General features: G+C 52.7%; 1 protein-coding gene across 7 annotated transcripts in view; it reads left to right on the forward strand.

Moving 5' to 3' along the window:
* The first annotated feature begins 410 nt into the window (after positions 1-410).
* MED10 (mediator complex subunit 10) overlaps positions 411-27,201 on the forward strand; it is a 206,265-nt gene continuing 179,474 nt past the window's right edge. For 2 of the 7 annotated variants that reach the window (XM_087867992.1, XM_087867991.1), the window contains exons 1-3: positions 415-617; positions 1,849-1,932; positions 4,635-4,737. In XM_087867992.1, the coding sequence (XP_087724118.1) occupies positions 496-617; positions 1,849-1,932; positions 4,635-4,737 (309 nt within the window). In that variant the 5' untranslated portion in view covers positions 415-495. Of the gene's footprint in view, positions 618-1,848; positions 1,933-4,634; positions 4,738-6,938; positions 7,572-27,201 lie in introns of those variants that run through there. The other 5 variants (XM_045795922.2, XM_087867989.1, XM_087867990.1 and 2 more) reach the window with 5 other exon arrangements.

Consider the following 27,201-nt stretch of genomic DNA (forward strand, 5'->3'; position numbering starts at 1 on the left):
TCTCATAGTCCATAGTCCCAGTTTAAGCTCAATTAGCTGTCCGCACTCATTATTCTGATTTTATGGACAAGAACGAAGGCTCAGAGGCTAGGGGATTTGTCCAGCGACAGTGGAGGCAGAATGAGGTCTCGCAGGTCCCGACCGCTGGCTCTTGGTGGCCCTCAGAGCAGGCAGGGCGGTCCTGAGGACTAACACCTGGAGGATCCCACTCACCTGGGCGGCTCAGGGCTGCTGGGCGGGGCCGAGCTGACGTTCGCCCCACCCTGCCCCGCCCCAACCCGGCCCGGCCTTGAGCTCAAGCCCCGCCCCCGCACGCTTGTCCAGGGTCCGGACCGCGCCCCCAAAGGCCCACCCCGCCCAGCGTCTAGACCCCGCCCCCGCCTGCCCCTGGCCCCTCCTCCTGCCGCCAAAGGAAACGGAAGTGGCGGCGGGCCCTGGCGGAAGCAGGAAGCGGCAGAGTGGGACCACACGCGGGGGGGTGTTTGCTGCAGGGCCATGGCGGAGAAGTTCGACCACCTGGAGGAGCACCTGGAGAAGTTCGTGGAGAACATCCGGCAGCTCGGTATCATTGTCAGTGACTTCCAGCCCAGCAGCCAGGCCGGGCTCAACCAGAAGCTGTGAGTGGCGGCCAGAATCCGTCGGCGTCTGCCGGGAGCCGGGGCCGGGAGCCGGGCGGGGAGCCGGGCCGGGGAGCAGGGGGTGGGGGCAGTGGGGAGCCGAGCCAAGCCAGGGGCCGGGAGTCGGGGAGCCGGGGGCTGGGGGTGGGGAACCGGGGCCAGAGCCAGGGAGCCGGGGGGAGGGGTGAGATGGGGTTGGGAGCCCAGCTGTGGAGGGCGGATCCGGGGCCTGGCCTAGAGCTGCGCCTCTCCGCCGCGCTCCTCTGGGCCGGGGCTCCGACCCGCCCCAGGCTGCTCGCCGACGGGCGGGCGGCCCCTCTTCCTCCGGCTTTGCTTTGCTGGGATTTTTTCTTGAGGGCCCATTTGGAGACGTTGTCGTGGTCAAACAGTGCAGCTTCTTGGCCTGATAATCAAAGCGCGCCCTCACGCGCACTTGACTCCCTCCCAGAGATTTCCCCTGGGCCCTTCTGGGGAGTTCAGTCCCTGTCTCCAGAGAAGACGCAGACTTCACGTGGAGTGCACTAAACTGTGCCCCAGAGGGAGAAGGTTGTGACGCTACCTGCTGAGGAGGCCTGGATGTGGAGGAATTGGAAGGGGGATGGTGGTGAGAAAGGGTGCTGACCGTTTAGTAACTTTTTTGGCAGCCGTCCTGTGCTGGCCTTGGTGCTAGGCCCTGGGATGGACAAGAGGCAAATACACACAGAATGAGTGCTCTGGAGAAGGTCTCCTAGCTTTATAGTGGGTACAGATATCAAACATAATTGCAACCCAGCGTTAGAAACCTAGAGCTGGGGGTCTAGGCTGGTGATCTCCTTAGGTTCCAGAGGGGAGCTGAAATTAAACCAGGCAGGGATGGCTTTCCTCCTGTGAGACTTGAAGAATGGGTTAAGTGGGAGTCCACTGCCCCATGTGTTCCTTGACACTGCACACAAAACCAGGTACACATCAGGATAATTGTTTTTGAGAGAAGATTGATATTTTTCATCAGATTCTCAGAAGGTTTGGTTTCTGTCCCTCAATATTGGCAGTTTCTACGTTAGAAAGAAAATCCGATATCTGAGGGTATTCTCTAACCCCAAAGCTTTTCTAGGAATTCTGTAGCTAACCAAAGAGCTACTCGCCTTGTTTGTGTATGGAACTTGTGTGGACCTCTCGTTGGCCAGCTGGGTGGTGTTCCTATCCTGCTGTCATCTGAATTAACCACATGCCCCATTTTTGCTTTTTCCCTCAGGAATTTTATCGTTACTGGCTTACAGGATATTGATAAGTGCAGGCAGCAGCTTCATGACATCACTGTGCCTTTAGAAGTTTTTGAGTAAGTATCGTTCTTGATACTCATTTGAGTATAGTTCTTGTTTTATTGTGTTGTAATGACTCTTTAACCACGGGGATAAACCAATGAAGAAAACAGACAAAAACACCTGCTCTCAGGGAGCTTATGTTTTAATAAGATTAAAAATTAAGGAAAAAGTCTCCATATTGTATTGTTGAAAAGTTATATGTGTGAGTAAAGGTTATTAAATATGTGAAAAACAACATAGGCTCTCAAAGTCCTGCTTAGACAAAACGGAGTCATATCACTTTCTTTTTTTCTTGAGAGGTAGAAAGTCTTATGTGGGCTCTATCATAAATAAATAAAAAAAAATCCAGGTAGAAACAGCTTGAGAAGTAATGGTGGGGTGTCTTCCAGACTGCCCTGGGAGTGCTAATTCTAGGAGGTGGTAAATATCTGCTCTGTTGGAGGGGCAGAAAAGCGGGGGGCTTCTTAGGCCAAGTAAATTTGGGAAGGCTGGTCACTGTTTTCTGCGGGAGAGTGGTGTGTGCCTCTCACAGTTGTGGCCAAGAGAACACCTCTGGGAAATAAACTTTTCAGGTTGGTTTGATTCATGTTTTATCACACTGATTTCACGGGTGAAGGAACTGGTAAGTAATCGCAATGGGCTGTTTGGCTACTAAGTGTCAGAGCTAAGACTGAAATTCTGGACTTGTCCTTCCTTGGCCAGCCCTGATTTCTCTGTACCAAGCAGCCTCCCTCCCTCCCTCTCTCTCTCTCCAGAGGTGGAGCCAGCTTGGAATGGCAAGAATGTGCTAGTCTTTTTTTGCCTTAAAACCATAAATGTAAATTACCAGATTTCCTGGAACAGTAAAGGGAAAGATGACCCTCTTATATCGCAGAGGGTCAGAGATCTGAGTCCTAGTTATAGCACAGCTCAGCAGCTGCCCACCCCCCACCCCCCCCACGCAGGACACATGGCTGCACTCTTCCCGGCCTTGGCTCTGGCCTCACCTGCCAGTCATGGTGTTTCGTGTTCTCAGCACGTTCTGTCCACCCACCAAGCTCTCTGGGTGCAGGTGGGAGTGAAGGTCTTGTGTGTGTGGTACAGCTCTGAACTCCTGGATAGTGGCCACCTGCCCGAGAAGTGCGTGCAGCTGGAGGCTGCTTCGCCTTTCTTGCGATGTCCTCAGTAGTGCTGCTGTGGTCTTGAACGTATGGGACGGATGTAATGACAAATGTCAGGTGACTCTCTGAAGGGCAAGTGAGGGAAAGGGGGTTGGGGAAAGATTGCTTAGGGGCAGCCAATGGTGAAGACTTCGCCACCAAAGCCACAGCCACAGCCGGTGAGCAGAAGGGATGGTCGAGATTCATCTGGGCGGTAGGGGACTGAGCTGGCCTCTGAGCTCTGATAAGCTGCAGATGCAAACTCTCCGTCGATGTGCATGATGCAGGAGCAGTTTCCAGGTCCTCAGTGCCCTTTTCATTCAGCACAGACTTTCGGACACATTGTAGCAATGATAAAGCTAAACTTCGGCCTTCTGTCCAGGACTTGGAGTTGATGTGTTGGCACAGTGGCACTCAGCCCTTGGGCCTTAGAAAAAAGAGCCCCGTCCGAATGCTGTTGCTGTTGAGATGGTTATTTGTTTAGGACACTCGAGCCTGTGGGGTGTTTTCTTCAGAAGTGGATGTATTTTGTTTAGAATGAAACATGATTTTGCTTCTTTCATTCCATCATTTCACAAACATTGCAATAAACTGGAATTTCTAGAACGTGTGATTTACTGATTTTTTTATCTGTCATAATTAAAGACCAGGTTTTATGCCATTAACAGTAACTTAACAGTGTTTTTGATCTGAAGTGACAATTTTCTTTCCATAAATTAGACTTTGGTGGTGGTGATTTCTTTTTCTTTGTAATGAGTAATTCAGTTCAGCTGAAGGATATGACGTTCTGTAAGGTGCAGAAGCAGGTGGGTGGCCAACGTGGTAAATGCGGGTGTTCATCTAGGCAGTATGCTTGATGAAGTCTGTGGGATAACAGAGACCTTTTGGGGACAGGTGTCAAAAATTTCAAGAACAGTTTTATAGTTTAGAAATAAGTGGAGAGAATCTCTGTTAAGTTCATGTTACTTGGGTGTATTTAGGAAAGTAGTATACCAAGGCCCCCAATCCCAAAAATGGGTGGACTGGTTTGTAAATAATCTTGGGGGGGCAGGGCTGGGGCTGTCCTGCCTGCAGCTTCCCGCCCCCTCCAGCAGGCCCGAGGCTTCTCAATGGAGGGTTCCCCCAGGGACCAATGGGGTACACCTGGAGCGGAGGCTGTGTCTTGGCCGGCTCACTACTGTTTCTCAGCCTGAAACCCTGGCCCACATTAGTTCTCTCCTGTCAAAAGCTGCCTGACCTTACAGGTTATTGTGAGGATTGGGGTATACTGGCTTTGAAACCTTTTGAAAATCACAAATGCTGAAACTGTAAAGTGGTAGGGCCACAAAGATTGCTTGGTTTATAAGTGACCATTCCGTGATTTCCTGAGTTACTCACATTATTAGAAGTAATATGAAGTCAAATCATCTATACTTGCATAAGTGAAAGAATCCTAATTCACTTGGTTCCTGGACACAGTTTCATCTAAACAAGGCCATGCGCAGTTATACAGAGCTAACTCTTTCTTTCTTCATCAGAAAACTTTGAGAATAAGTATTAGCCATGAGAATGTTAATTGAGATGTTTCATGTTTCCAGATATATAGATCAAGGACGAAACCCCCAGCTCTACACCAAAGAGTGCCTGGAGAGGGCTCTGGCCAAAAATGAACAAGTCAAAGGCAAGATCGACACAATGAAGGTAAGGCTCTTAGAAGCAGAAAATAAGGTCAGAACATAAAGAAATACTTAGAGAGCAAATTTGGCTGATAGACCGTGTCGTTCGTCTCCATACTTGGTAAAACGTGAACTGTTTGACACGGTCACACGGCTGAGCTGTCTGTGTGTAACGGGCAATAAATGAGGTCGGCTTTCAGGGAGCCTTGTGGGGGCAAACACAGGGTAGCGCAGTGGTAGCCTTACTTGGAGGGAAGTGCCTCATGTGTGTGATTGTTGGTTGGCGCTGGCTAACTTCATGCTTGTGAGACTTTCATATCTTGTGTTTGCGCTTTGATGCTTTTCGCTTCCTTCATCAGGCCACTTCCTGGAGTTCTGGGTCCAGCATTTAGAGCATTCCCTTCTGTTTGTCCAGTGCTTGTCTCTTGCGCCTAAGTCCAGACCCCTTCGGACCCTGTCCCCCATTCTGCAGTTTTCCAGAGAACTTCCTCTGTGTGTTTCTTTGCTTTAATGAGAACTAGAAAACTCCATGTATCGTGATTGTGACATATGTAGGGTTTTGGTTTTGTTTTTTTTCTTAACTTAAATGGACTGCGCTATGGTTCAGATTGGGGTCTGTGTGTGTGGTTTTTCCTTTGATTGGTTGGTGCCATCCCTGTAGTGGCCCCGCGTATGTTGACCTTGCACTGCACGCCCTTCTGCCTCCCTGGCCTGGTCTCTGCTGCAAGGGATCCCCCACACCCCCTCCTTCCTTTCGTTCTCACGCAGCCTCCTCTGTGTGGAACTCTGGCATGTTCTCTGCCTTTGGGCTCAGCGTGTGTCGTTGAGAGGCCTTGCAGAATAGCCTTTCCTAAATCCTGATGAGGATGCCCCCTCCTCTTTCCTTTGTTTTGGGTCGTTATGGCAACATAGGCTCCAGGACCTCGGGCCATGACTGTAGTGTTCTCGTGGATGCCCTGCACCCACAGAGCGCCTCGACAGTGTCTGAGGTGTGTAGGGACGGGTGTGCAGGGACGGCCGTGCGCTGACCTCCAGGCTCTGGGGACTCTGGCCCAGTGGGGGGAATGAGCAGAGAGGCTCTGTCAGGGTGACAGTGACGTGTCTGTCACAGGCTGCCGTGGGGTCGCGGGCCTTCCATCGCCCCCAGGTGATCCGTACTGATGCTCCGTAGCAGGCCTTCAGGTGGTGGTGCCGTGGTTGTCAGTGGGGTGCCCGCAGCTTCCTTTCTGGTTGGTCACTTTGGGACCGAGTTGCTGTTGAGCTCAGCGTCGCCCTGGGGACAGGATGACGCCTTGATTGATCCCAGGCTGTGACTGTACCGTTGTACAAGTGAGAAGACATCCCTCCGCACAGGCCCTGGGCCCTGTGCATGGGCTCCCCATGCTGCCTGCTGGGGTGCGGGGGCGCCTGCTGGCAGTGACACACGGGGACGGTTGCCTTCAGCGGGCATCTGTTGTGCTCACTGGCAGTCTGCGTCACCTGGGATCTGTGCAGGTCTCCTGGCGCAGTTCTGTGGCCTTCGTTGGCCCAATGGACCCCATATTTAAACTTCAGAAAATTGCAGCTTACACGTTGGTTGTATGTGGAAGTGCTGTGTCCCTGGAGGATGTCTTCTTACGTGCCGCGTCTTCGTTCTTGTCTGTAGTGCTGCTTTTCAGGATGACTTAGTCGAAGAGGTTTTGAGATGCTGGCAGATACTTAGCTGCTCTTAAGATCGGATTCAACACACGTTATGCTGATAAGTAGGATCAAGAAGTCGCAGCATTTGGAGTAGACAGGTTTCCAGGTGCTCTGAAAGCTTTGATCAAGCTGTTTGCACACAGTGAGTTTGATGTGGTTTGAGTTAATAATTGCTTAATTAAATATTACTTGAAGATTCCTTTTATATGTGTTGTCTGCAGAAGTCATTTCCAGCTGCGTGGCTGGCACCTTACGAGAGGGGCTTTCTCTGTTTGGAGGATTTATTTTGTGTTGGACTGAGCATTCCTCTTTCACATAGTTCGTGACGTAGCTCCGACGCAGTTCCAGGCTCGGAGGTGTTTGTCGGCAGCCGCTGTCCTTAGTGTTGCCTCGTGGAGATGAGCCGGCTGTGTGGGAATGGCAGCTTGCGTGGAGGGAAAGAACACTCTCCCCTGCGTGTGAGGCTTTTGGGGGTGGGGAGTGTCTTTCACTTGAGTGATGGGTCACAAACAAAGATATCTTGATGTTGTATGTTTTTCTTCTCAGAAATTTAAAAGTCTGTTGATTCAAGAACTTTCTAAAGTATTTCCTGAAGACATGGCTAAGTATCGAAGCATCCGAGGGGAGGACCACCCCCCTTCCTAACTTCATCGTCCGGCTGCCCGAAAACCCTCCTGGTCTAGTGTGAGTTGCCGTGACCTTCAGGCAGGCTGTGACTGACAGTGGCACCAACGTCCTCCAGCCGCCCTGTCCTTGTTCTTGGCCTTGGGGGACGGCGGGGCGGGGCGGGGCTGGGAGGGCTTGCAGAGCTGTGCCCGGCTGCCCCTCTGTCCCTGATGTGCGTCTGTTCGTTCGCAAGTTCTCCAATGGCCGGGAGCACACATCTTTGAGTGCGATGCATTTGATTCTCTCTGGCGGAGTAGTCTTGGGAATATTAACTATGCTAGGTAGATTCAGTTTTTAAAGATTCCTAAAGGTTTTGTTTTTATGTACGGTTTCTTTTCCATTTTATTATGGTGTCAAAAAAAGCTAAAAAAAGGAGAAAATTGGCTTCATCTGAGAAGTGCTTTAAGTTGGTGTTTTATATTTTCAAGGACAGTGCAGAAAGGATGTGTTCAATGTAACTGTTTACACGGATCTCAATTAGACATAGCGTATAATAAAGCCTTTAAGTATTTATATGATTTATTCCATGTCATTATTTTTATAACATTTTATAGTACAGTGCAGCATATTTTGTAAAGAGTCAATTATTACTTCCCCAAAGTGTGAATAATATTCATAAAATTTGTTCGCTAGGCATTTAGGCCGAACTCCGGTTCCCCCACAGCCGGTCTCCTGGAGGGCGGGACTAAAGAAGGCAGATGCGTGGACTCTAGGGACACTCCCCCCAGGGCTGCGCATTCCCGCAGGGGATGCATGCATCCCATGGGTCAGCTGCACGCTCTGTCTAGGCCCGTCCTGGTGGCCCTGGGAGCCGTGTTCCTGGTAAACTCGGGACGAGGCTGGCTGTGATCCCGGCTGTGCTCTGAGTCACAGGCCTACAGCAGCATTTCTCAAGACTGACCTGTAGGCCACCTACATCCAGGTGACCTGGACTTGTTTATTAGAAAGTGGGTCCTGCTCAGTCGGTTAAGCGTCGGATTCTGATTTCAGCTCAGGTTGTGATCTCAGCCCTGTGTTGGGTTCCATGCTCAGCGCGTGCTCTCTCTCAGAAAAAGAAAGAGATTGGGTCTGATGGAACCAGGAGGCTTTAGGCTGGGGCCTGGGAACCTGCATTATCAGTTTGCACCCCGGCCCTGTCTAGATCCGAGCCCCACCGCACTGAGGGCTCTGACCACCCCCTCCCACCCGTGTGTGGTATAAGGGTGTAGCATGGTGTGGGCTCCAGTGGGCTGTGTCCGTGAGTGGGGGTAGTCAGGGGGTCAGAGCCCACCTTTCACCATCCCTTCACTGACCCCCTTCTGGAATTGGGGGTGCTTGGGCATGCCATTGCTCCCCAAGGCAGTCTTGCCCAGAGTCAGGGGCCAGACTCTTCAGGAAGCTGGTACTGCTTGGTTAGTAGTTTGATTCTCTGAAAGTACACCAGGAAAGCAGTCCCACCGTGGGGACAGGTCTTCTAGATAAGGGGTGCTCCCAGTCCGGGAGGTCCTGGAGCCCGCAGCCCCTCTCCTGCATTGGTTTTCCTGCCTCCGGCCACCCTGACTGGTAGCTGCTGCACGAGGGCCAGGGGGTGTGGCTCACAGAGCACTTCCCAAACCCCGTCCCCATGAGTCACTTAGTCCATCCTCATCACAGTCCCCTGAACTGTGGATTTCAGAGCCAGCAACTGGGTCGCGGGGAGGCTTTCGAGCAGGCCTGGGTGAACCGCTGCTCCGCTGCCGCTGAGACACCTAGTAGTCAGGTGCCCTGGACCGTCGGTGTCCGTCGTAGAGCACGGTGCCGTGACTCCCGGGCGGGCCTCCCGGATGGTCATCTCTCTGCCTCCTTGAGAGGTGTGTCTCCGTTCCCTCCGCGGTGGTGCCTGGTGCATCCAGAGGCGTTGGAGTTCCCACCCCTGACTCGGAGGCTCACAGGATGTAGCTGGTGGTGGGGCGCTGTTCCGCGTAGGCTGGGCCTAGGAAGCATTGTGGCCTTGGGCCGTTTAATACGGATGTCGGAACCTTGGGAAGACTGTGTCACCATCAATGAGGGGGGCAGTACACCACCCCACAGCCTGGTGGTCCTGCTGCTCCGGGCCCCTCGGGGGCAGGTCACTGGATCGTTCACCAGTCTCCTTTTTGGGAGCGTCTTTCCTGTTTGTGTGTGGGGGCAGACTGCCTGGGAAGCCTTAACTCTCTTGTGTACGTGTGACACTACCAGCACTGTGGCGGGTCCCCAGAGTGCATCGGCTGGTGGGGATGCTGTGACGTCATGTTGCCGCGTCCCTAGGTTCATGGCTGGGTCTCCGGTTGGCACCGCCGGCGCTGTGCTCCTCCCGGGTGCCAGGCGCTTCCAGGTCCTCTTCAGGCTACTGGGCAATCTCCTCCCTCAGAACTGCCATCTGTTACTTTCACGAGTTCAGAGAAGCATTGGAGGCTCTGCAGGCAGCCTACTGCAAACTCACGATGGAGATGTGACCTTGATCTCACTCCCACAGTCTCCTGGACTTCTCCACTGGAAGGTCCAAGACTCCACCTCGGACTCGGGATGCACCCACCTGAACTCACTGTCCCGTGGCCTTCGGCTGCTCTCAAGGGCTTCAGTTGAGTTAAAACAATAATCAGCGGACTCCTGATGTAGCATTAACACTTCTGTGATTGCCTTTCCTCTATGTCGTGCCTACCTGTGGATTCCCCACTGCCGATTGCCAGTTTCTTCTTCGGTTTTAAGCTCTTCCCAAAGCAGACCAACCAACCCAAAAACCCGATCACTGGTGATGGTGCCTACCTGTATCTCTGTATGTCCATGAGGCTGGCCCTGGTTCACATGTGGGACCTGGGGTTTAAACCCCCGTTCTGGTCACCTATGCTGCCTCTGTGGTTAAGAAAACAAAGCAAAACCAAACTTAAGCCCTCCTTTATGCAGAAATAGAAAGTCCTTCGTCTTTTCTGGTGCACAACTTGCCCTTGGACATGGCGGTTGGGTTCCAGACCACTGCAGGAAAGCCAGTACCGCAATAAAGAGAGTCAAATAAGTTTCTTGGTTTCCCGGTGCATATAAGTTATGTTTACACTGTACTGTAGTTTATTAAGTGTGCAATAGCATTCTGTCTAAAAAAAAACCCGACGTACAGACAGTGAAAAGATCATTGCTAAAACATGCTGACCATCATCTGAGCTTCCAGCAAGTCATAATCACCGATCTCCGATCTCTGTAACAAACAGAATAATAAGGGTGCTTGGAGTGGAAAGGGCTGTCTGAGCGCTTGTCCCCGCTCCAGCGTGCCTGCTGCTCCCGGGAGCTCTCTCTGGCTGCCGGAACAAAGTGCCACACACTGGCTGGCTTGAACCAATGGGAATTTAGCTGACGGCTCGGGAGACCAGAAATGAAGCTGTTGGCTGGGCCTCACACTCTTGGGAGGCTCGGGAGGGTCCTTCTGCCTCCTCCAGGTTCTGCTGGCTCCAGGTCTTCTGTGGGGCCGCCTACCTCTGGTCTCGGCCTGTCTTCATGTGGTTTTCTGTTCTCCATGTGTCTTTATACTGTGTCTCTCACCATGATGGTTATTGGTGGACTTAGGGCCCCCCTTGACCATCCAGGATGATCTCATCTAGAGAATCTCAACTGTATCTGCAAAGACTCTTTAGAAAGAAGGTGATAGTCACAGGGTCTGCATGGACACAGCTTTTGGGGAGCCACTACTCCCCCACCAATGTGCCCTTTTTGGCAGGTTTGGCTGTCCAGTGTCCAAACTTTGCTGCTGGGGGGGCTACCATGTCTGTACCCCCCAGATCAGCGCAGAGCCCAGCTGCTGCCCACATGACTGAGCCCTTCTTCCCAGGGGACGCTGGCCATGAGTTGAGAGTTTAAGACCAAGGGCTGGTGAGGACAGTGAAGCTGTGTGTGTCCGGCTAGAGGTAGAATGCTATTTGTCGTCTTCCCTCTCCCGTAAGATCCTTTTCTATTTTTTGAAAGAAAAACATGATGCAAAAAAGAAAGAAAAAAGACACAGGCCTTCTGGTTTGGTGAAAAGGAAGAAGCATCGTGGGTGACAGTGGAAGTTATGAAGCTGAAGGCTTAGACACACGCGCGCGCACACACGCACACACACACACATACAATCAACCTCATCGCTGCAGGTGTGCTGAGGCGAGGACAGCGAGAGAGGTGGCAGAGCTGGGCAGCTGGAGCCCAGCTGCAATGCTGGGGGAGTGTGGGGAGCATGGGGAGGGAGGTTCGCAGAGGGCCTTCGTGGCCTCCCTGGTGCTGCTGCATAGGCTCACGTCGGACGACAGAGCAAAGGAGGCGAGAAGTGACCAAAGCTGCACTTCCTTGTTTGGCTGCTGAGCCTCCCCACCATTCTCCTGAGCTTTGAGGACATGTCTTCTCTGGTGTCACATGACACGCAAGCTCCAGCTGATCATTTAACACGGTTAGTGGGTTCTTTTTTTGGTAAGTGTACTGTGAACACAAAGAAATGGGACACACATGTGCATTTCATTGTAACACACGTTGGCAGTACAGGCAGAGGACATTCTTACTTGAGGGCCATCTTTAGCTGCCAGTACGTATCTCACAGGGGCCGCACGCCTGCCTTGTGTGCGCATGTGCAGACCGCATCCTGCTCAGTGGTGTGGGAGGGGACAGCCGCCTGTGGTAGGGACCACGTGGGTCACAAGTGGACTGAACAGGGCAACAGCTCCGTCCCGAAGCTGAGTCCTACTCCAGGTGCTCTGGAGCAGCAGATGGGTCTGGCCAGGGTTGCTCCCGCTGCTGGGATGGAGGGGAATGTTCTAGACGGCTGTTTGGGAGGGGCATGAGCAGGCTTGCAGGTGCCAGCAGCAGCCCTCAGCTGCTGTCCGGAGGATGGCACCTGTCCTGGCTGTTGAAGAGCCAAGCAGATCGCGGGGACCTCAAGGAACCCCATGGGGTTGTCCCAGGCCCAGATCTGTAGCTCTGGATGGTGGCCTCGAAGTAATAGAGGGAGACAAAACAATGGGATTCCTGTCAATATAGCAACAGACGCACACAGACGGATGTACACGTATTTCTGTCGTGAGCGCTCTGTGCGTACACACACGTATGCATGCGCACACACGCATACGCGCTGAGTTGTGACCCCTCCTCATGCACGTGGCCTTGCTGCCCATGTGACTGTATTTCAAGATGGGCCTGAGAGGAGGTAGGTAAGTGAGGTCACGGGTGGGACCCCGAGCAAGTAGGATGGATGGCACCAGAGGAAGAAGAGGAGACGCCAGAGGGCTTGGTCTGTCCACATGCGCGCGCTAAAGAAAGTCCATGTGGGGACCTGGGGAGGGAGGTGGCTGTCTACAACCTGAACAAGGACTCTTACCAGGACCCGACCTTGTAGCACCCCGATCGCCAACTTCCAGCCTCCAGAACTCTGAGGAATGGATACCGGTGTTGAGGCCGCCTGTCTGTGGTGCGGTGTTCACGACGGCCATGCCAGGACACACCTGTTTGCTCTGCTTGGGACGTGCTTGCTAATCAGTCGGCCGATAATGACCAGTCAATAAAGAGTCACGTACTTTTATAATTTCTCGGTTAATTTGATGCAGTCTGATTGCTAGTCTCGGTTCCCAGAGCAACTGTCTGATTATTTTGTCCATTACGCTCAGCTCATCTGCCTAGTGGGGCGCTTAGCCCTGGCCAGGGGAGGAGGAGGATGGGGGGAGAGGGAGGAGGATGAGGGCAGGAGGGGGAGGGTGGTTCTACGGCATCTCCATGGCAGGCAAGAACCTGCTTAGAGAAGCCAAGGCTCAGGTCCTTGTTATCTTCTTGGAACTCTTCCAGCCTAAACTCGCAATCCTGGACAGAAGGGAGACTGGCTGCAGCCTTGAGGTGGGGCACAGACCAGTGGGGGTCACAAGAGCCATCTTCTTGGCCATTTTTATGGGGGAGCCATGAGAATAATGAGGGTGGGAAGGGAGGCCAGCCTCACCCTGCAGCTGAATGAACACAGGCTGTGGAGACGAGCGATGTGCTGATGGGACATTTATTCCCGGCTTTATTTATAGTGTCGTCTGGTGCAGAATCCAAAAGCAGCTAAGCAGGATAGGTGGGCCCATCCCTCACGTGTCCCGCGGCTGCTGGGGCTTTGCCGGAGCTCAGGCTTGCCGCACACGGCCCTTTGTTTTCCACTCTGTCCCTGTCTCTTGTTCTGCCCGGACTTTGTCAGTTGTCCTTGGGCTCCTGCCGTCAGATCCTGGGTGCTGTGACCCAGTGACATTCTGCAAGGCCTTTTAGTGCCTGTGTTCAAGACAAGCAGGATTGTGAGAATCTCTTTCTGGAGGGTTTTTCCACCTCTTTGTTTCTGTTGGGGCTTAGCCATCCCACCGGGCCAGGATTTCTTACAAGGATCCAGAAGCACTTACTTTTCCCACTATCTTTGACGTTTCAAAGGCTTTTAGGGGTGAGCCATCTTATATAGGATAATAACATCAATAATACTTTAAAATTTAAAAACAATTTTATATGATATATTTCATTTGATAATTTAAATATATATTGAAAATGATTATATATGTGTATATATGCATGTATATTTCATTACATTCATTTTTTTACAGATCAATTTGGTTACAATCATTATCCGCCTTTAGTGTTTCATGTGGGTGGATAGTGAATTAGGGAAGGTTCAACTAACAATAAGTAAAAAAAGATAGAGGTTAGATTTTCTGCTGTGACGAAGTGTCCACCCAGAACAGCTGTGGCTACTCCCAAGCATCAACCAGGCTCCACGCCGATTGCTTTTCTCTCCGCCACTTTTAGCAAGTGGTTTGGCCTTCACATCACAACATGGCTGCTGTCCCTCAGCTATAACATCTGCATTCCAGGCAGGGAGAACATAGAAGATGGGCAAAGGGTGATAGGCAGAAAGTCTTCTGTAGATGCTTTGCCATTTCCTTCTGGAAGGACTGTCTCCCATAGTGTCTTCTACCCACATCTCATTGGCCAGGATGTGGTCTCTTGGCCATCCCTAACTGCAAGGGAGGTGATATGAGCTAGATCTTAGCTTTCACAGCCTATGGAGCAAAGGCAGGACAGAGGGGAGGGGACTGGGAAAGGGAGCTGTCAGGTGACCCACAGGGCCTGTTCTGGCGCATTCGGGACAGAGACCTGGATTCCACATCCCCGGGGCTGATGTGGATTCTTTCCCGTAGAAACTTACTTGTAGGGGTAACTTAAGGCCAAACTTTAAATTTCATGTAAGTAAATTTAGATCCCAGATGCAGGGCTGTGAATTTTTCCAGTTTAGTTTACTTGGCAAATATGTGGGGTCTTTGGCATCAAGAGCCAAAGGTACAAAGCTACGTGATGCCCGCCTCTGTGGACGGCATGTGCAAGGAGACAGTCAGGACGCAGGGCCCTCCCCAGGCTCATGCTACAGCACTGACAACAGAGACTGAGAGCAGAGGCGGAGCTTGTGACCCATGTCTCCTGGTGTCTGGGAGATGAGTGGTGTGAGCAGTGTCCCGACTGAGGTCCATGCCACAGCTCTGCCCCTGGCCTCACCGTGGTCCCTACCATGTAGTCTCAAGTTAGCGGCTCCAAATGCTGCTGCAGCCCAGGTGCACCTGTTGGAAGGGAAAGCAGGGAGGGTGCTGGCTCCGGCCCTCTGAGGCCAGTCAGAGGATTCTTGGGTCCTGGGCTGCAAGAGCCTCCCACACTCAGTGGTTCTGAATGCTTCCTGCAGCCGTGTGGGGAGGAGGAGGGGAGCCAGGGCACAGCCGTCTGCCTCTTCAGAGCCTGCTGCCCACTGCGTTCTCAGCTTCTCCCCTTCCTCTGCCGTCATCCCTTCCTACCTTCCTTCTCCTTTGCTTTCCCGTCTGCAGGCTGGGCACTTCCAGGGTCTGCAGCCCTCGCGCCCCACCTCCTCCTCCTCCTCCTCCCCTCCCTCCCACCTTTCCCCTGGAGAAGGCCCTGAGCTCCTTCCAGACCCTCCCAGCTGCCCTGCCAGGGAGGGACTGAGTGTGAGATGTGCTCAGAATAAAGAAGAGACTGATGCCCTTGGCGCCTCTCTCTCTTTCCCGCTCTCTCCATGTGCTCCCCAGGCCATGCTGCAGGACCCTTAGGTTAACATGGCACTATATTAGGGGATGATGCATATATTTTAAGGCGCCCTCTGGGCAGCCTGTTCATGCCGTGGCATTTATTAATTTGCAAGTGTGCATAGACTGGAGCATCCACGTCCCAAAGGGATGCTAATGCAGTTGTCCACGGGTTTAATCAAAAGAAGCAGCTGGGGCTCCGAGTGAGGTTTAGTTATGAAATGAAGGCCCAGAGCAAAACAGAAGATGGGCCTTTTATGTAAACTGTTATCTGACCCCTTTAAGTTCGGGCTGTGAGTGAACATCGAATGCCCATCTTCAGGAGAGTATCATGCCCCATGGTGAATCCGATTGTGTTGCAGGAGCAGATGGAGCCCATTATTATTATTATTACTGATAACCATTTATTCACCATCGGCAACGTGCCACCAGAGTGTCACTTGGCCCAGAGGGCGGCAGCCTTCCCATGTACGTCTGGCGGGTCAAACAGTCTCGGTTTGCAGGGTTTTTCTTACTGCGAGTCTTGTTATGCTTCAGTAGTCTTGTTTGTACGAATGCTCCACAGCGGGCGAAAGCAGACGCACACTTGGCGCCGTTATTTCCTATGCTCGTTTCCACACTGAAAATGCACGCAGTGCTATGCGTATGGTGCATTTCAGCCCCCGGCTGCCTCCTCATTAGAGATCTTCCAGCAAACCGGACATTCCCCATGCATATGTTCAAGTTTGGAGAAAGGCTGCAGCCAGCCAAGGGAAGCAGAGCGTGTGCCCCTTCTCACCTGCCAGACACCCGAGCCCAGGTTCCTGCTGCCCAGCAGGAGGTGTGCCAGGAAGGAGGGGCGGCGAGGCTGACCAACCTGGACTCCGTGTGGCTCGGAGCCCATGGTTAGAACAAGGTGAAGGACGGCTCTGTGTGCGCTTGGCTGGCTCATGCCAAGGTCAGATGGAGGTGAGTGCCAACCTCCGTTTCTGCTTTCAAGTAGTTTCACTCTTGGTGAATGGTCAGAAATAAAGGTTGCATCCCCGTCCAGGACCACATACCCAATGTTTCATAAAATAAAACCTGCTTTGGCCATACGTGTGAGTCTTGACCTGTCTCATCCTGTCCTTGTCCTCCTCCCCACTCCTTCCTTTATCCTTCTCTTCCCGGAAGTGATGGTGATCCACTAAACTGGGGTCACAGCCCACTGAGGGCTGCTGCCTGCTGGTGAGAAGTAACCCTGTGCTCCCGTGGTGCTCTTGGGATCAAAGGAGCCGTGTCGCTCTAAGCTACTGCAGTTTAAAACTGGCCAAATCTCACAGCTCTGTTATCATTTCTCTGTCCTTACCCATGTCCACCCCCACCGTCTGGCCTTCCTCCAGCCAGCTGGCCTCGGATGACCCATGGCCAGCGGCCCTGCACGGGCCTGACATGAAGGAGGCCGTGGGCTTGGAGGGCCGCTCTTGGACCTTCTGGCTGCTAACCCCATGTGTGTAACGTCTGCGAGGGGTGGGCTGTAGATCAGACAGTCACCCATGGTGGAGGAGAAGAGATGTCAATGTATGTAGAAACCTTCTTCCCAGGAAGGGCAAGGGGGAGGGACAGAAGGAAACTAACAAGGAGGAGGTATTGTCACAGCAGCACCGAGTGGGAGGCACTGCCATCCTTGCTTGCCCTTGGAAGCGAGTCCAGGAAGGCTGAATCCCCGGCCGAGGCCCCGGGCTGGCAGAACCCATTGTCTGCTGCTGCTGAGGCTCCGGCCATCTAGTACTTGCTCGTCAGGCGGTGGGTGAAGCCTCGGGCCACAGGGTAGCCCAGAAACAGGCCTGTGCTTGTCGCCTTGCCAAAGCGGAGTGGCCCACTGGGACCAAGGAGCCAGGAGAGGTCCTGGTTTCTTATGGTGGGAACTAAGCAACACTGGTCTGTAAGCTCACACTTGTAAAGGGAAGACTGCCCTATCACGACTCCTCCTCTGAGCAGATGGCCGCCTGCCTCCAGAGCTGTCCTCTGAGGTGGGCAAGCCCAGTGCCTCATTGGGCCCCTGTCCACTCCGCACCCACTGCACACGTCTCCGACCCCAGTCTGGGGGCCACGGCGAATGCAGCACATGGCACCCCTCACTCAGGCGGAAGAGGCTGAGGTCCAGGCAGACTGCAAGAAGAGCTCTGGGGTGGATGCAGAAAGGTTGTCTCCAAGATTGCATAAAGAGGTATTTTTAAAATCCACCCAGAGGTGAGCTATTCCAGCAGCAAGAAAGGAGAGTAAGGGAATGGGATGCAGGGGAGGGGCAGGGGAGGTGGGAGGCTGCTTCCTGTCCTGGACTAGGGTCTCATCAGAGGCAAGACCCTGCGCTTACGTTCCCAGGCTTCTGTGGGGTGAGAAACGTCAGACATGCTTCCGCCCGGACCAGCCAGGAGCAGGCTTGTCAGCTCCTGTGTCTTTCTTGAGGGCCATATTAATGACCTTATCTGAGATGCTTTGAGGGTCCCCTCTTAGCCCCTTCAACTACATGTCTTATCCAGAGCTCCCATCAGTCCCTTAAATGTTTGATTTCTGTTGTAGAGCAAATGTTAGATTTGTCTTTCTTGGTTTCCAGTATCAGCGGCCCCGGTATGGATCACCCCTCCGCCTTTATCTCCCACCGCAGCACTGACTTCTTGTCCCTGGCTGCTGTCTTACCAGCCGGGGTAAGTACATTAGAGATGGTCACCTCTGCCGGGATCCTGCAGAGCCATGATTGCTTCTAAACTCTATCTCTGAGGGGCCGGGGTCCCTTTAGTTTTGAAGGAATCCATTCTCAAGACTTTGGAGATAGAAAGTCCAAGAGTTACTGGTCCCTAGAGCTGGACAAGACCTGGGCCTCAGGTCGCCTCGCGAACGCTTGCTGAGGTCCTTCTGCAGAGAAGCGTGAACATCCACGTGGCCTTTCTGTGAACACCAAGGGAAAGAACCTGGTCCCTCCTCAGGCCGCCCCTCCTTCCACCTGGGGACACAGGGTTGTCGGAACCTTCTCTCGTATGGTGAACAAAGTGTGTTCGCCTGCAGCTTTCCTCTCTTGGTTTAATTTTTGCTCTCTGAGGAGCACATTATCTACATGTCTACTGATTCTTATAATATAATATGTTTTGGGGTCTTCTCATTAACTTTTCATTTGAATGAACGCCTGTCTATCATCTGTCTATCTGTCAATCATCTATCTATCTGTCATTTGTCTGTCTGTCTATCATCTGTCTCTAGCTCCATGTCTGGCAGATATACCTGAAGATGACCCTCAGTGAGTCGCTCTCTGTGTAATCCCCTCCCCCTTGAGGGTAGGTGGGACCTTTGAGTCCTAACCAATGGAGTATAACCAAGGAGAGGGCACGTCTCTCCCAAGACCACGTTATGTTATCTAAGACTCCGTCTTCCTTCCACTGGCCTCGAAGATGCAAACGGCCATGTTGTGAGCTGCGTGTAGACTGAGGTGGCCTCCAGTGACAGCCTGTAGGAAGTCGGGCCCTCAGTCACAGTGCTCAAGGAGATGGAGTCTGGAGCTGGAGCTCCTGGCCAGTGTGACATGAACACGACGTGTTCAGAGGCAGGAGACCTGAGTGACGACCGTTGTTCACGTCACCCATCAGAGTGCACAAGCTGTAGCAACAGACCCTCCGTGAGCTCACATGGCAGGCGAGGAGCCGTGAATTTCTTCCCTTCCGGGGTGGGATGGGGACCCCTCTGCACGCGAGGACAGTGTTTCTGCATCACAGCAGCTGTGGTCTTGATGAAGAAGAGGACGGGCGGAGGCTCCGGAAGGCCTCCCTGCCCTTCTCTGCTCTGCTCTGCCCTCCACGGGGAATGGCTCCAGCCCCTGGCTGGTGGAGTCAGCTGTTGCTGCTTTGGTGGGTGAGTGTCCACGCCCCAGTCCCTAGACCAGGGAGTGCTGTCTGCCATGGCAAACGAGACTTCGCGGATGAAGTTACGTTCAGTAGCTTGAGATGGGGAGACTATCTGAGGCCCAAATAATAGTAAGTGTCTTTGTTGGGGGAAAGACAGGCAGGAGATCAGAGGATGAGGTTGGCAAGTGACAATGGCAGGAAGAGGTTGGGGTGATAGGGAGGGGACCATGAACCAGGGAATGTGGGGGGCCCCCAAAGCAGAAAAGGGGAGGGAAGGGATGTTCTCCTGGCACCTCCAGAAGCCCCCCCCCCCCCCCCCGCAACTCCTTGACTCGCCCAGTGAGACTGATTGCAAAATGCTGGCCTCCAGCACTGTAAGAAAATAGATTTGTGTTGTTTCCAGCCTGTGGTGTTTTCTTAGTGCAGCCACAGGGAAGGAAGACAGCCACCGTTTCTGTAAGAGGCTTGCCTCTCCTGCCTGTGGCCACGGGGCTGACGGTGCCCCTCTGTGCAGGCAGAGCTCTCATCCTTGTTGAGCCGGCCACGCGACCCGCCTCATCCCACGAAGCGTGGGCAGAGGGGATGCAGGGCACTTCCAGGGCCCAGCAAAGCCCCACGTGGTGGTCCTTAGCCAGCTCTCACTCCCCTTGTCCGCTGTGAGGACAGCACACCTGTTCCTCAGCCCAGACCCAGGAATGTTGGGGAGGTGAGGCAGAGCAGAGTGACGAATAGCCCTTCCTTATTAGCCGCGGAGATGGTTTGTCCCTGCATACAGCGTGGCTTCTGGCCTGGGTTGGCCCACGGGCAACATGGGCAGGAGGGTTGCACCAGCCAGGGAGTCTCTATCCTTCTGTCAGCTCTGGGAGGTGTCCCTGGATCCTCTGTCCTCTCTTGGGCTCCAGGAGGTCTCTCCGGCAGCGGCTGAGTATTGGCTGTGGGTCCTGCTTTCCCCATGCAGCCCCTCCCGAGGACCCGGTTCCTACAGATAGCCTGGCCTCCGGGCTCTGCTAACACCTACCTCTTTCTGGTACCCAGGAAGGGTATCCAGGCCTGGGGGAGGGTTCTTCTGCTTTGCCAGTCCTTGGGTTGCCTCATGGTTTGGTTTTCCATCTCTTCTAACATCTTTATGACTAGTTTTCCATATTAAATGCTGTCTCTTGAACTGTCTGGTATGGCCCTTGTTTTTCTGGCTAGATAGAGCTGGAATCTCTGGTGAGTCAATTAAAAAGAAAGGAGAAGGACTGGCAGCTATTAGCAAAGGACACAAAATCCAACATGCAGACGTGTTTTGGTGGTGGCAGGGAATATAAGGAATGCATGAAATCTCCAACCAAGGAACCGCAATTGACAAATGCTTCATCCTTGCAAATGGTGCTCAGATCCCTAGTCTCTTCCTGACGCACACACATTCGCGCACACAAGCACGCACGTGCATAAATCTAAGGAGCCTTCAACTCCGCTTCCTTGGGAACTGTTACAAGGAAGTTTAATCTAGAGATTCTGGACTGAAGCATGGACAAAGAGCAAATGCTGCGTGTTTGCAGAAAGTGGCTGCAGTGATTCCTCCCTGTCTGCAATGTGACTTCGACACTCTTCCATCAAGCGGCTGCAATCTGTGTTTCTGCTCCTTGAATCTGGGCTGATCTCATGACTTACTTTGACCAACTGAAGTCGGCAGAGATGATGCCGTGCCAAGTGCAGGCTTCTGAGAACCGTGCCCAGCCATCACTGAACAGCTCAGGGCTAGTATGCTGGAGGATCAGAGACTTCGTGGAGTAGACTGAGATAGCCAGCTGAGGCCATCCTGGACCGGCCACCCCCCAGCTCATCCAGCCACTGAGCTCAGATCCATGAGTGAGCCCCGGTGAGACCAGGAGAACAGCCCCACTGATCCAAGCCTGATGTCACCGGGGAAGAGCTTGCCTGGGGTCCCCATGAGCACAAACACTGTATTATACTCTGAGAGGAAATTAAACATCATCGTAGATAGCCTGAGCCCAGGACTGTGGACATTTCCAGTTCTACTGGTGAGAAGCTCACAGGCCCACAGTTGGACACAGCTTTCAGCAGGTAGGACCGTTGCAGCCGGGCAGGAGTGGGACACCGACAGCTGCTCAGATGTCAGTGTCTTCAGCCCTTTTCACCAAAGCATCTCTTCATATCAAGAAGGACTCCAGCCCAGATTCATAGTCTGAAAGAGGGATAAAGGACCTGCTTCCGCAGATTTAAAAAAACAAACATTTCTTCTCTCATTTAAAAAATATGAATACTCTATAGCTTAATAGGCTTGCGATTTATTTGCATAGAGCAAAATTGTTGGCATGGAAAGTGCTCCTTGTTTATCCTGATGCTTTTTGTTTCTTTGGTGCCCTCGTCGCCCTGGTTGAAAAGCATGGTGGCAGGGTGGGCTGGGGGCCTGTCGAATTGTGGAAGAACTTGCTGCTAGGATTTTAAACCCGGTTACCAGTTGGTTCTTGGACCCGGGTCTGCATTTTTAGCAATGCCTGAAGGCAAAGTAGGCAAAGCACCTGGACTAATAGGAGCAAAATAGGAGGAGGAGGGGGAGCAAAGTAGGCAAAGCACCGTTAATAGTTGCTTCATATGCATTCATCCATTCCCCTCTGCTGGGAGGAAAATAAGAGGCTTGGCTGAGAATGAAGTGAACACGGTACATTAGGAAACAATGACCTCACCTCTAACAGTTGTCCCGAATGGCTCTTGAGACGGTGCAGGCTGGCCCTCAGCTGTTCTCCTTCTCTTACAAGGAAAGCCCTTTGGCAGGAATGTTGGCCACGTCTTCATCCTGCTTCTGCTCTGGGGTCGCTGTGCCCTGCCCTTCTTGCTCCTCCACAGTCTCTGCCTTGGAGCACAAGCCACTCAGGTCCTGCCGGGGTCTTATTCCCTTGGTGGTGAGTCAACCTGGGACCCATGCACAAATTGCAGAACCTTTCTAGTCTTTAATGGTGAATTTTAGATTTTCAAGCTTTTTGGCAACTGTGATTCTAGAGCTCTCATGACTTGTCGATGGTGCTGGCTTCTGTACCAAGCTGTGCAGTTGTCGGGGGCAGGGGGAGGGGGACTCTCGATGATGATGTTAGTCTTACGCTGGGTGATGCCGGGGAAGCCCCTCTTTCCTTGCCATTCCAGGAACTGAATGGAATAGCAGAGGCTTGGAGAAGAGAAGAGCTTGCATCTGAGGTGTGATTGGCACAATAATGGCCCTGCAAAGATGTCCACATCCTAGTCCCTGGAGCCTATAATAGGTTAGGTTAGTGATAGACGGGAATCGAGGGTGCAGATGGAATTAAGTTGCTAATTGGCTGGCTTTAATGTAAGGAGTTAGCCTGGACTATCTGGGTGGGTCCAATGCAATCACGAGAGTCGTTCAAAGTGGAAGGGGGACAGAAGAAAGTCGGAGGGAGATGTGAGTATAGAAGAGACAGGACACAGAGATGCAGTGTTGCTGTCTTTGAAGATGGAGGAAGGGGCCGTGAGCCGAGGAGTGCGGGCGCCTGGAGAAGCTGGGGAAGGCCGGATGGATTCTGCTCCAGAGCCTCCAGACAGGACTGCATCCTGCTCTCACCTTGATTTTCAAGCAGTGAGACCTTTTCTGAAATTCCGACCAGTAGCACCTGAAGATAAATTTGTGTTGTTGAAACTGCTAAGATTGTAGTTAAGTTGCGGTTGCCTGGAAGAGTCTCCCCCACCTGAGGTCATTCATTTCCCGCCAGCCAGGGCCATCTTGGCTTCCATGGAGGGGTGGGATCTTATTCTAGTGGTACCCTTGAGCTCATACAGAGCAGCAGGGTCCATCCCTTTCTACACCCTTTCTAGAACTCTCCTTGGTGAGTGTCCTCCAGGACAGCCGTGGGGCAAGAAGGAAGGAAGGTGAGGGCTTCAGCTAGAGGGCCGCAGGAGGGCCCTGCCCTTGCAGGCGGTGGGCCTGGGGCTGAGCCAGGCTTCTAGGCAGCAGGGGAAGCCCTCTCCAGGAGCAGCCCAGCAGGAAGCAGCATGAGAGACCCCCAGGCACCCAGAGTGAGGGCCCGCCTGCTCGCCCCATGGAGAGCAGCCACAGGAGAGGGGTCTCCCACAGAGGAGCTCTGTACCTCAGTTGCCTCCCTAGCCGATGTCACACCGTAGGGACCCAGGAAACATCCCTTGGAATGCAACAGACTCTTAGCCCTGGTTCACCCCAGTTCTGCATCTGTAAGGTGGGGGGGGGGCATAAGAGAAGCTGCCTGGCGAGGCTTTGAAGAAGCCATGGAATACGGACCTATTTGGTGAACTCTCAGGGGTGAGAGACTGGGAAGCTGCTGCTTTCTTGCCGTGTCATGCATTTGTGGGATATTAGAATTTCCGTGGGCGAGGATCAGTGCCCGTTTTCTCTCTGATGCGTTTCTTTTCAAACTCCAGAGAACTGTGTGCAGAAGCCCCTTCAGAGGACAGAAGGCTTGCTTGGCAGAATTAGCCCCTCTCTGAGGCTTCTCGAAGGCAGGGCATTCCGTCTGTCACGTCTGTGGTCCCCGGGGGAGTGGGAGCCCCCCTGGCTCTCCATCGCCTCTTCCCTGTACTTTCTCATCCTCCAAGTCTGCGGCCCCTCCTAGCATGTGTCCCCTGGCCGCCATGCCTGACCGGCGGGCCTCTCCCATTCCCCCATCCTTTTTCCCTTCATGTGCTCTCCCGTCCCCATTTTTATGTCACTGGGCTCCTTGAGAAGAAGCCATGGAATGCCTGCTCTCTGTTCTGTTACCTCCTTAAAGCTCTAGCTATTGCCCCCAGCCTACCGGGGCCACATCCCCTGGGGCCATGCTCTAGCCTGTCCTCTTCACAGTGTCCCAGCCTCCAAAATCCCCATGCAGACTGCCCCCTCCAACGGCTTCCTCCACCTGCCCAGTGCCCTGGTGTTTCCTCACCATGGCGCCTTCCTATCCTTTGGAGGCTTCCTTCCATTCATTTATTCAACCATGTCTCCACCATGCTGTTCCCCATCCCTGCTCCCCTTTTGTGCCGCTAGGCTCCATGATTCTTCCCAGGATCACTCCTTTTAAGCGCTCTCAATTCTCTTGCCCTCTTCCCTCTGGGTTGTAATGCACTCGGAAACATTGCAGCCCTGATTAAACCCATCCACCTGCCCCCGGGGTCTGCATCCCAGGAGAAGGTCGTGCAGCCTGGCTGGCACCCTCTCTGGAGATTCCTGCCTGCCAGCCTCAGAAGGTCCCCAAGCAGCCACGGTCTGCCGCCTTGTCCTGGCCTGCACCCCCTCTAGGGGCCTTTCCATGGGCTCACTACCCAGCCACCCTGCCTTGTTTTTTTTTTTTTTTTTCTGGGGGGGTGCTTAGGCATCATTAGGTCTTACTTTTTCTTCCTTTTTCCATTTCATTGGAGTATTACTTTCTTGTGCCTGCTGTGACAAATGACCACACAGGGAGGGGCTTAACACAACAGAAATGTGTTGGCTCATAGTTCTAGAGCCCAGAAGTCTGCCCTAAGGGTGATAGCAGGGTCACAGTCCCTTAGGGGCTTTAGGGGAGGGTCCTTTCTGCCTCCTCCAGCTTCTGGGAGCACCAGGCATTCCTTGGCTCGCAGCTGAGCCACCCCAACCTCTGTGCCCATCGTCACACGGCCCCTGTGTCTGGGTGACCTCTCCGTTTCTTATCAGGACACCGTCATTTCAGATTGAGAACCCACGTGGATAATCCGGGAAAGCTCCCCTCTCCTTACCTTAATCCATCTTTTGGCATATAAGGTAATATCTATTCTTTTGTTACTTAAGACGTTGGGAACTAGGATGTGGACATATCTTTTTGGGGGCCGCCATTCAGCTTACCACAAACATATGAAGGAAAATGGACAGATTCTAAAGGCACAGTTCAGTGAATGGTCTCAAAGCAAACACACTCAGGGAACCAGGATAGGGACAGAGGAACAGACATCCCCTGTGCCTCCTGGCAGTCACTGCTGCCCACTACAAGGGCCCCGCTGCCTCCCTCCCACCCCCGGCACAGTCTTGCTCTGAAGCATAGATGCATGGAGTCATACGTGTGCTCTTCTGTGTGGCCTGCTTTCCTTCCCCATCATGTGCGTGCGATTAATCCCTTTGTTGTGCTTGTTCGTGTTCACCCTCGAGTAGCTTCCCGTTGCATGGGCACACCGCTGTCATTAATCCATCCTACTCTCGGTGGGCTCTGGCTTGTTTCTGGTCGTTGGCTACTACCAATGCGCTGCTATGACCACTTGTGGGATCACGTCTCTTGTTGCACACTTGTCCTTGTTGCTGTGGGTAAATCCCTGGAGATGGTGAGCTGGGCTGGAGGAGGCGTGTCTGCAGGGCCAGTATCTGCTGTTCTCCAGGGGATGGTGCGCTCTTCCCAGGAGAGAACCAGAGCCCCGTTGCTCACTCCGGCACTTGAGCAGCTGGTGTGTGTGCAGCATGTCATGTTGACTTACTGGTGACACTGCCTGTCCTGTCATCGGTTACCCGTCATCCTTACCATACTTTCCTCCTCTGTGAAGTGCCTGTTGGAGTCTTGTCCATTTCTTTGAATTGATTTGTCTGGATTTATTCAATTTTTTTATTGATCTATAGTAGTTTTTTTTTTTTTTTTTTTTTTTTTTATACTCTGGATACAAGACCTTTGTTGGATACTTGTCTTGTGAATATCCTTTTTCTCCAATGGGTTGACTCTTCCCTCCTTCAGTGATGTCTGTCAAAGAACAAAAGTATTTAGTTCTAATGTCGTACCATTTATCAGGTTTTTTTTTCCTTTTATGATTAGTGCTTTTCTGTTTTCTTCTCTCTTGTTTTATAAGCTTTATTATTTTGCCTTTCACATTTTGATTTATAGTCTGTCTGGAATTAAATTTGTGAATGGTGTGAGGTAGGGATCTGCCATTTGTGGTTTCCCTCTTTTCTGTCTTCTTGTCTTCTTAGTTTTTGGTGACTCTCCTTTTCCTGTGTTTGCTAGGGCAGGTCCTGTGTGGGTACTAGTGAGAGGACAGAGGGAACAGGAGAGGACACAGTCTCCTGTGACTTTGTTTCCCCCCTCAGCCCTCCCTGTGCTCCAGTCCCTAACGCCCTCCAGCCCAACCCAGCTCCGCTCTAGTGGACAGCATACCTGACTCTTACCTGTCCCTTACTTCTCACCTTGGGACCCTTCGTGCTTCTCATCCCCAAAGCCCCGCCCCTGCTTCATTCCAGCCACATTCACCTGCCACACTCGTCCTCACCCCTGCCACCTCATCAGCTCTTTCCAGAGTGTACGTCATGGTTGATGAGTGCACCTTGTCACGTCTCCCGTTCCTTCCAGCTTAGCTCAGTCTCCTAGACTCACCTCAGATGCTGGTTGATACCTGCTGATTCTGGTGGACTGGCTGCCCCTCCTCTGCACACCTTCATTAGGACGCACAGTGCATGGCAGTATAGTGCTTTGCTTACACAAAGGTCTGTGAGCCTTTTCAGGGCAAGGGCTGGGCCTTTTTCCTCTTGGCATCATTGCATCTGTTGAATTGCATGAAACTCTATTACCCTCAGTACAGCCCAAGTCAAGTTTTTAGAGAAATATAGTTTGTAATTCAGACCTCAAGTTCAAATTAGATCCATGAGTGCCTATAAAACCTTTTGGAAACATGATTGTCAGCTGTTTCATTGGTATTTGGGCCAATAAGTTTCTGTGTTCCACACTGCTGTGCTGAGAGGAACTCTGAGTGCCCACCCTCACCCCCCCTCCAAATGCATTATTCCCACGGTGAGTAATGGGCCTGACCACCCCCCACCCAGTAAAACAATGCACTTTAAGACGAAGAGCTTGCCAGGTGTTTGTGGGGTGGCTAAAGAGGCCACTGGACACCCACAGTGCCATTTTCCTGGTTTTGGAGGAAACTGTGGGACTCCAGCCAGGGCTAGGAAAGGTGCTGAGGGCCACTGAGCTCCTCCTGGCCCCTGGTCCAGGGCACGATAGGAGTCCTGACTCATTTGCACCCATGCAGGCTTGCCCCACACCGCATGTCGCTATTGGTGGTGCTATCCCTGCCCCGAGGGTGGTAGTTTAGGTCTTGAAGAGAAGGAGTGGGGACAGTGCTACCCAGAGACAACCTACAACGCCCTGTGTAGCCAAAGACACCCTGGGACGCAATGGTGCAGGCTGGAAAGTGCCTGGTGTGATTGACGGCCCGTTTATGAGCGTTTGTGCTTGGATATGTTTCCCGAGCCTGGGTATGGCTGCAGTGAGAGCTCCCTGGTATTTA

Source organism: Ursus americanus, chromosome 15 (assembly GCF_024610735.1).
Source record: "Ursus americanus isolate L20-20 chromosome 15, mUrsAme1.1.p, whole genome shotgun sequence".
Taxonomy (NCBI): Eukaryota; Metazoa; Chordata; class Mammalia; order Carnivora; family Ursidae; genus Ursus; species Ursus americanus.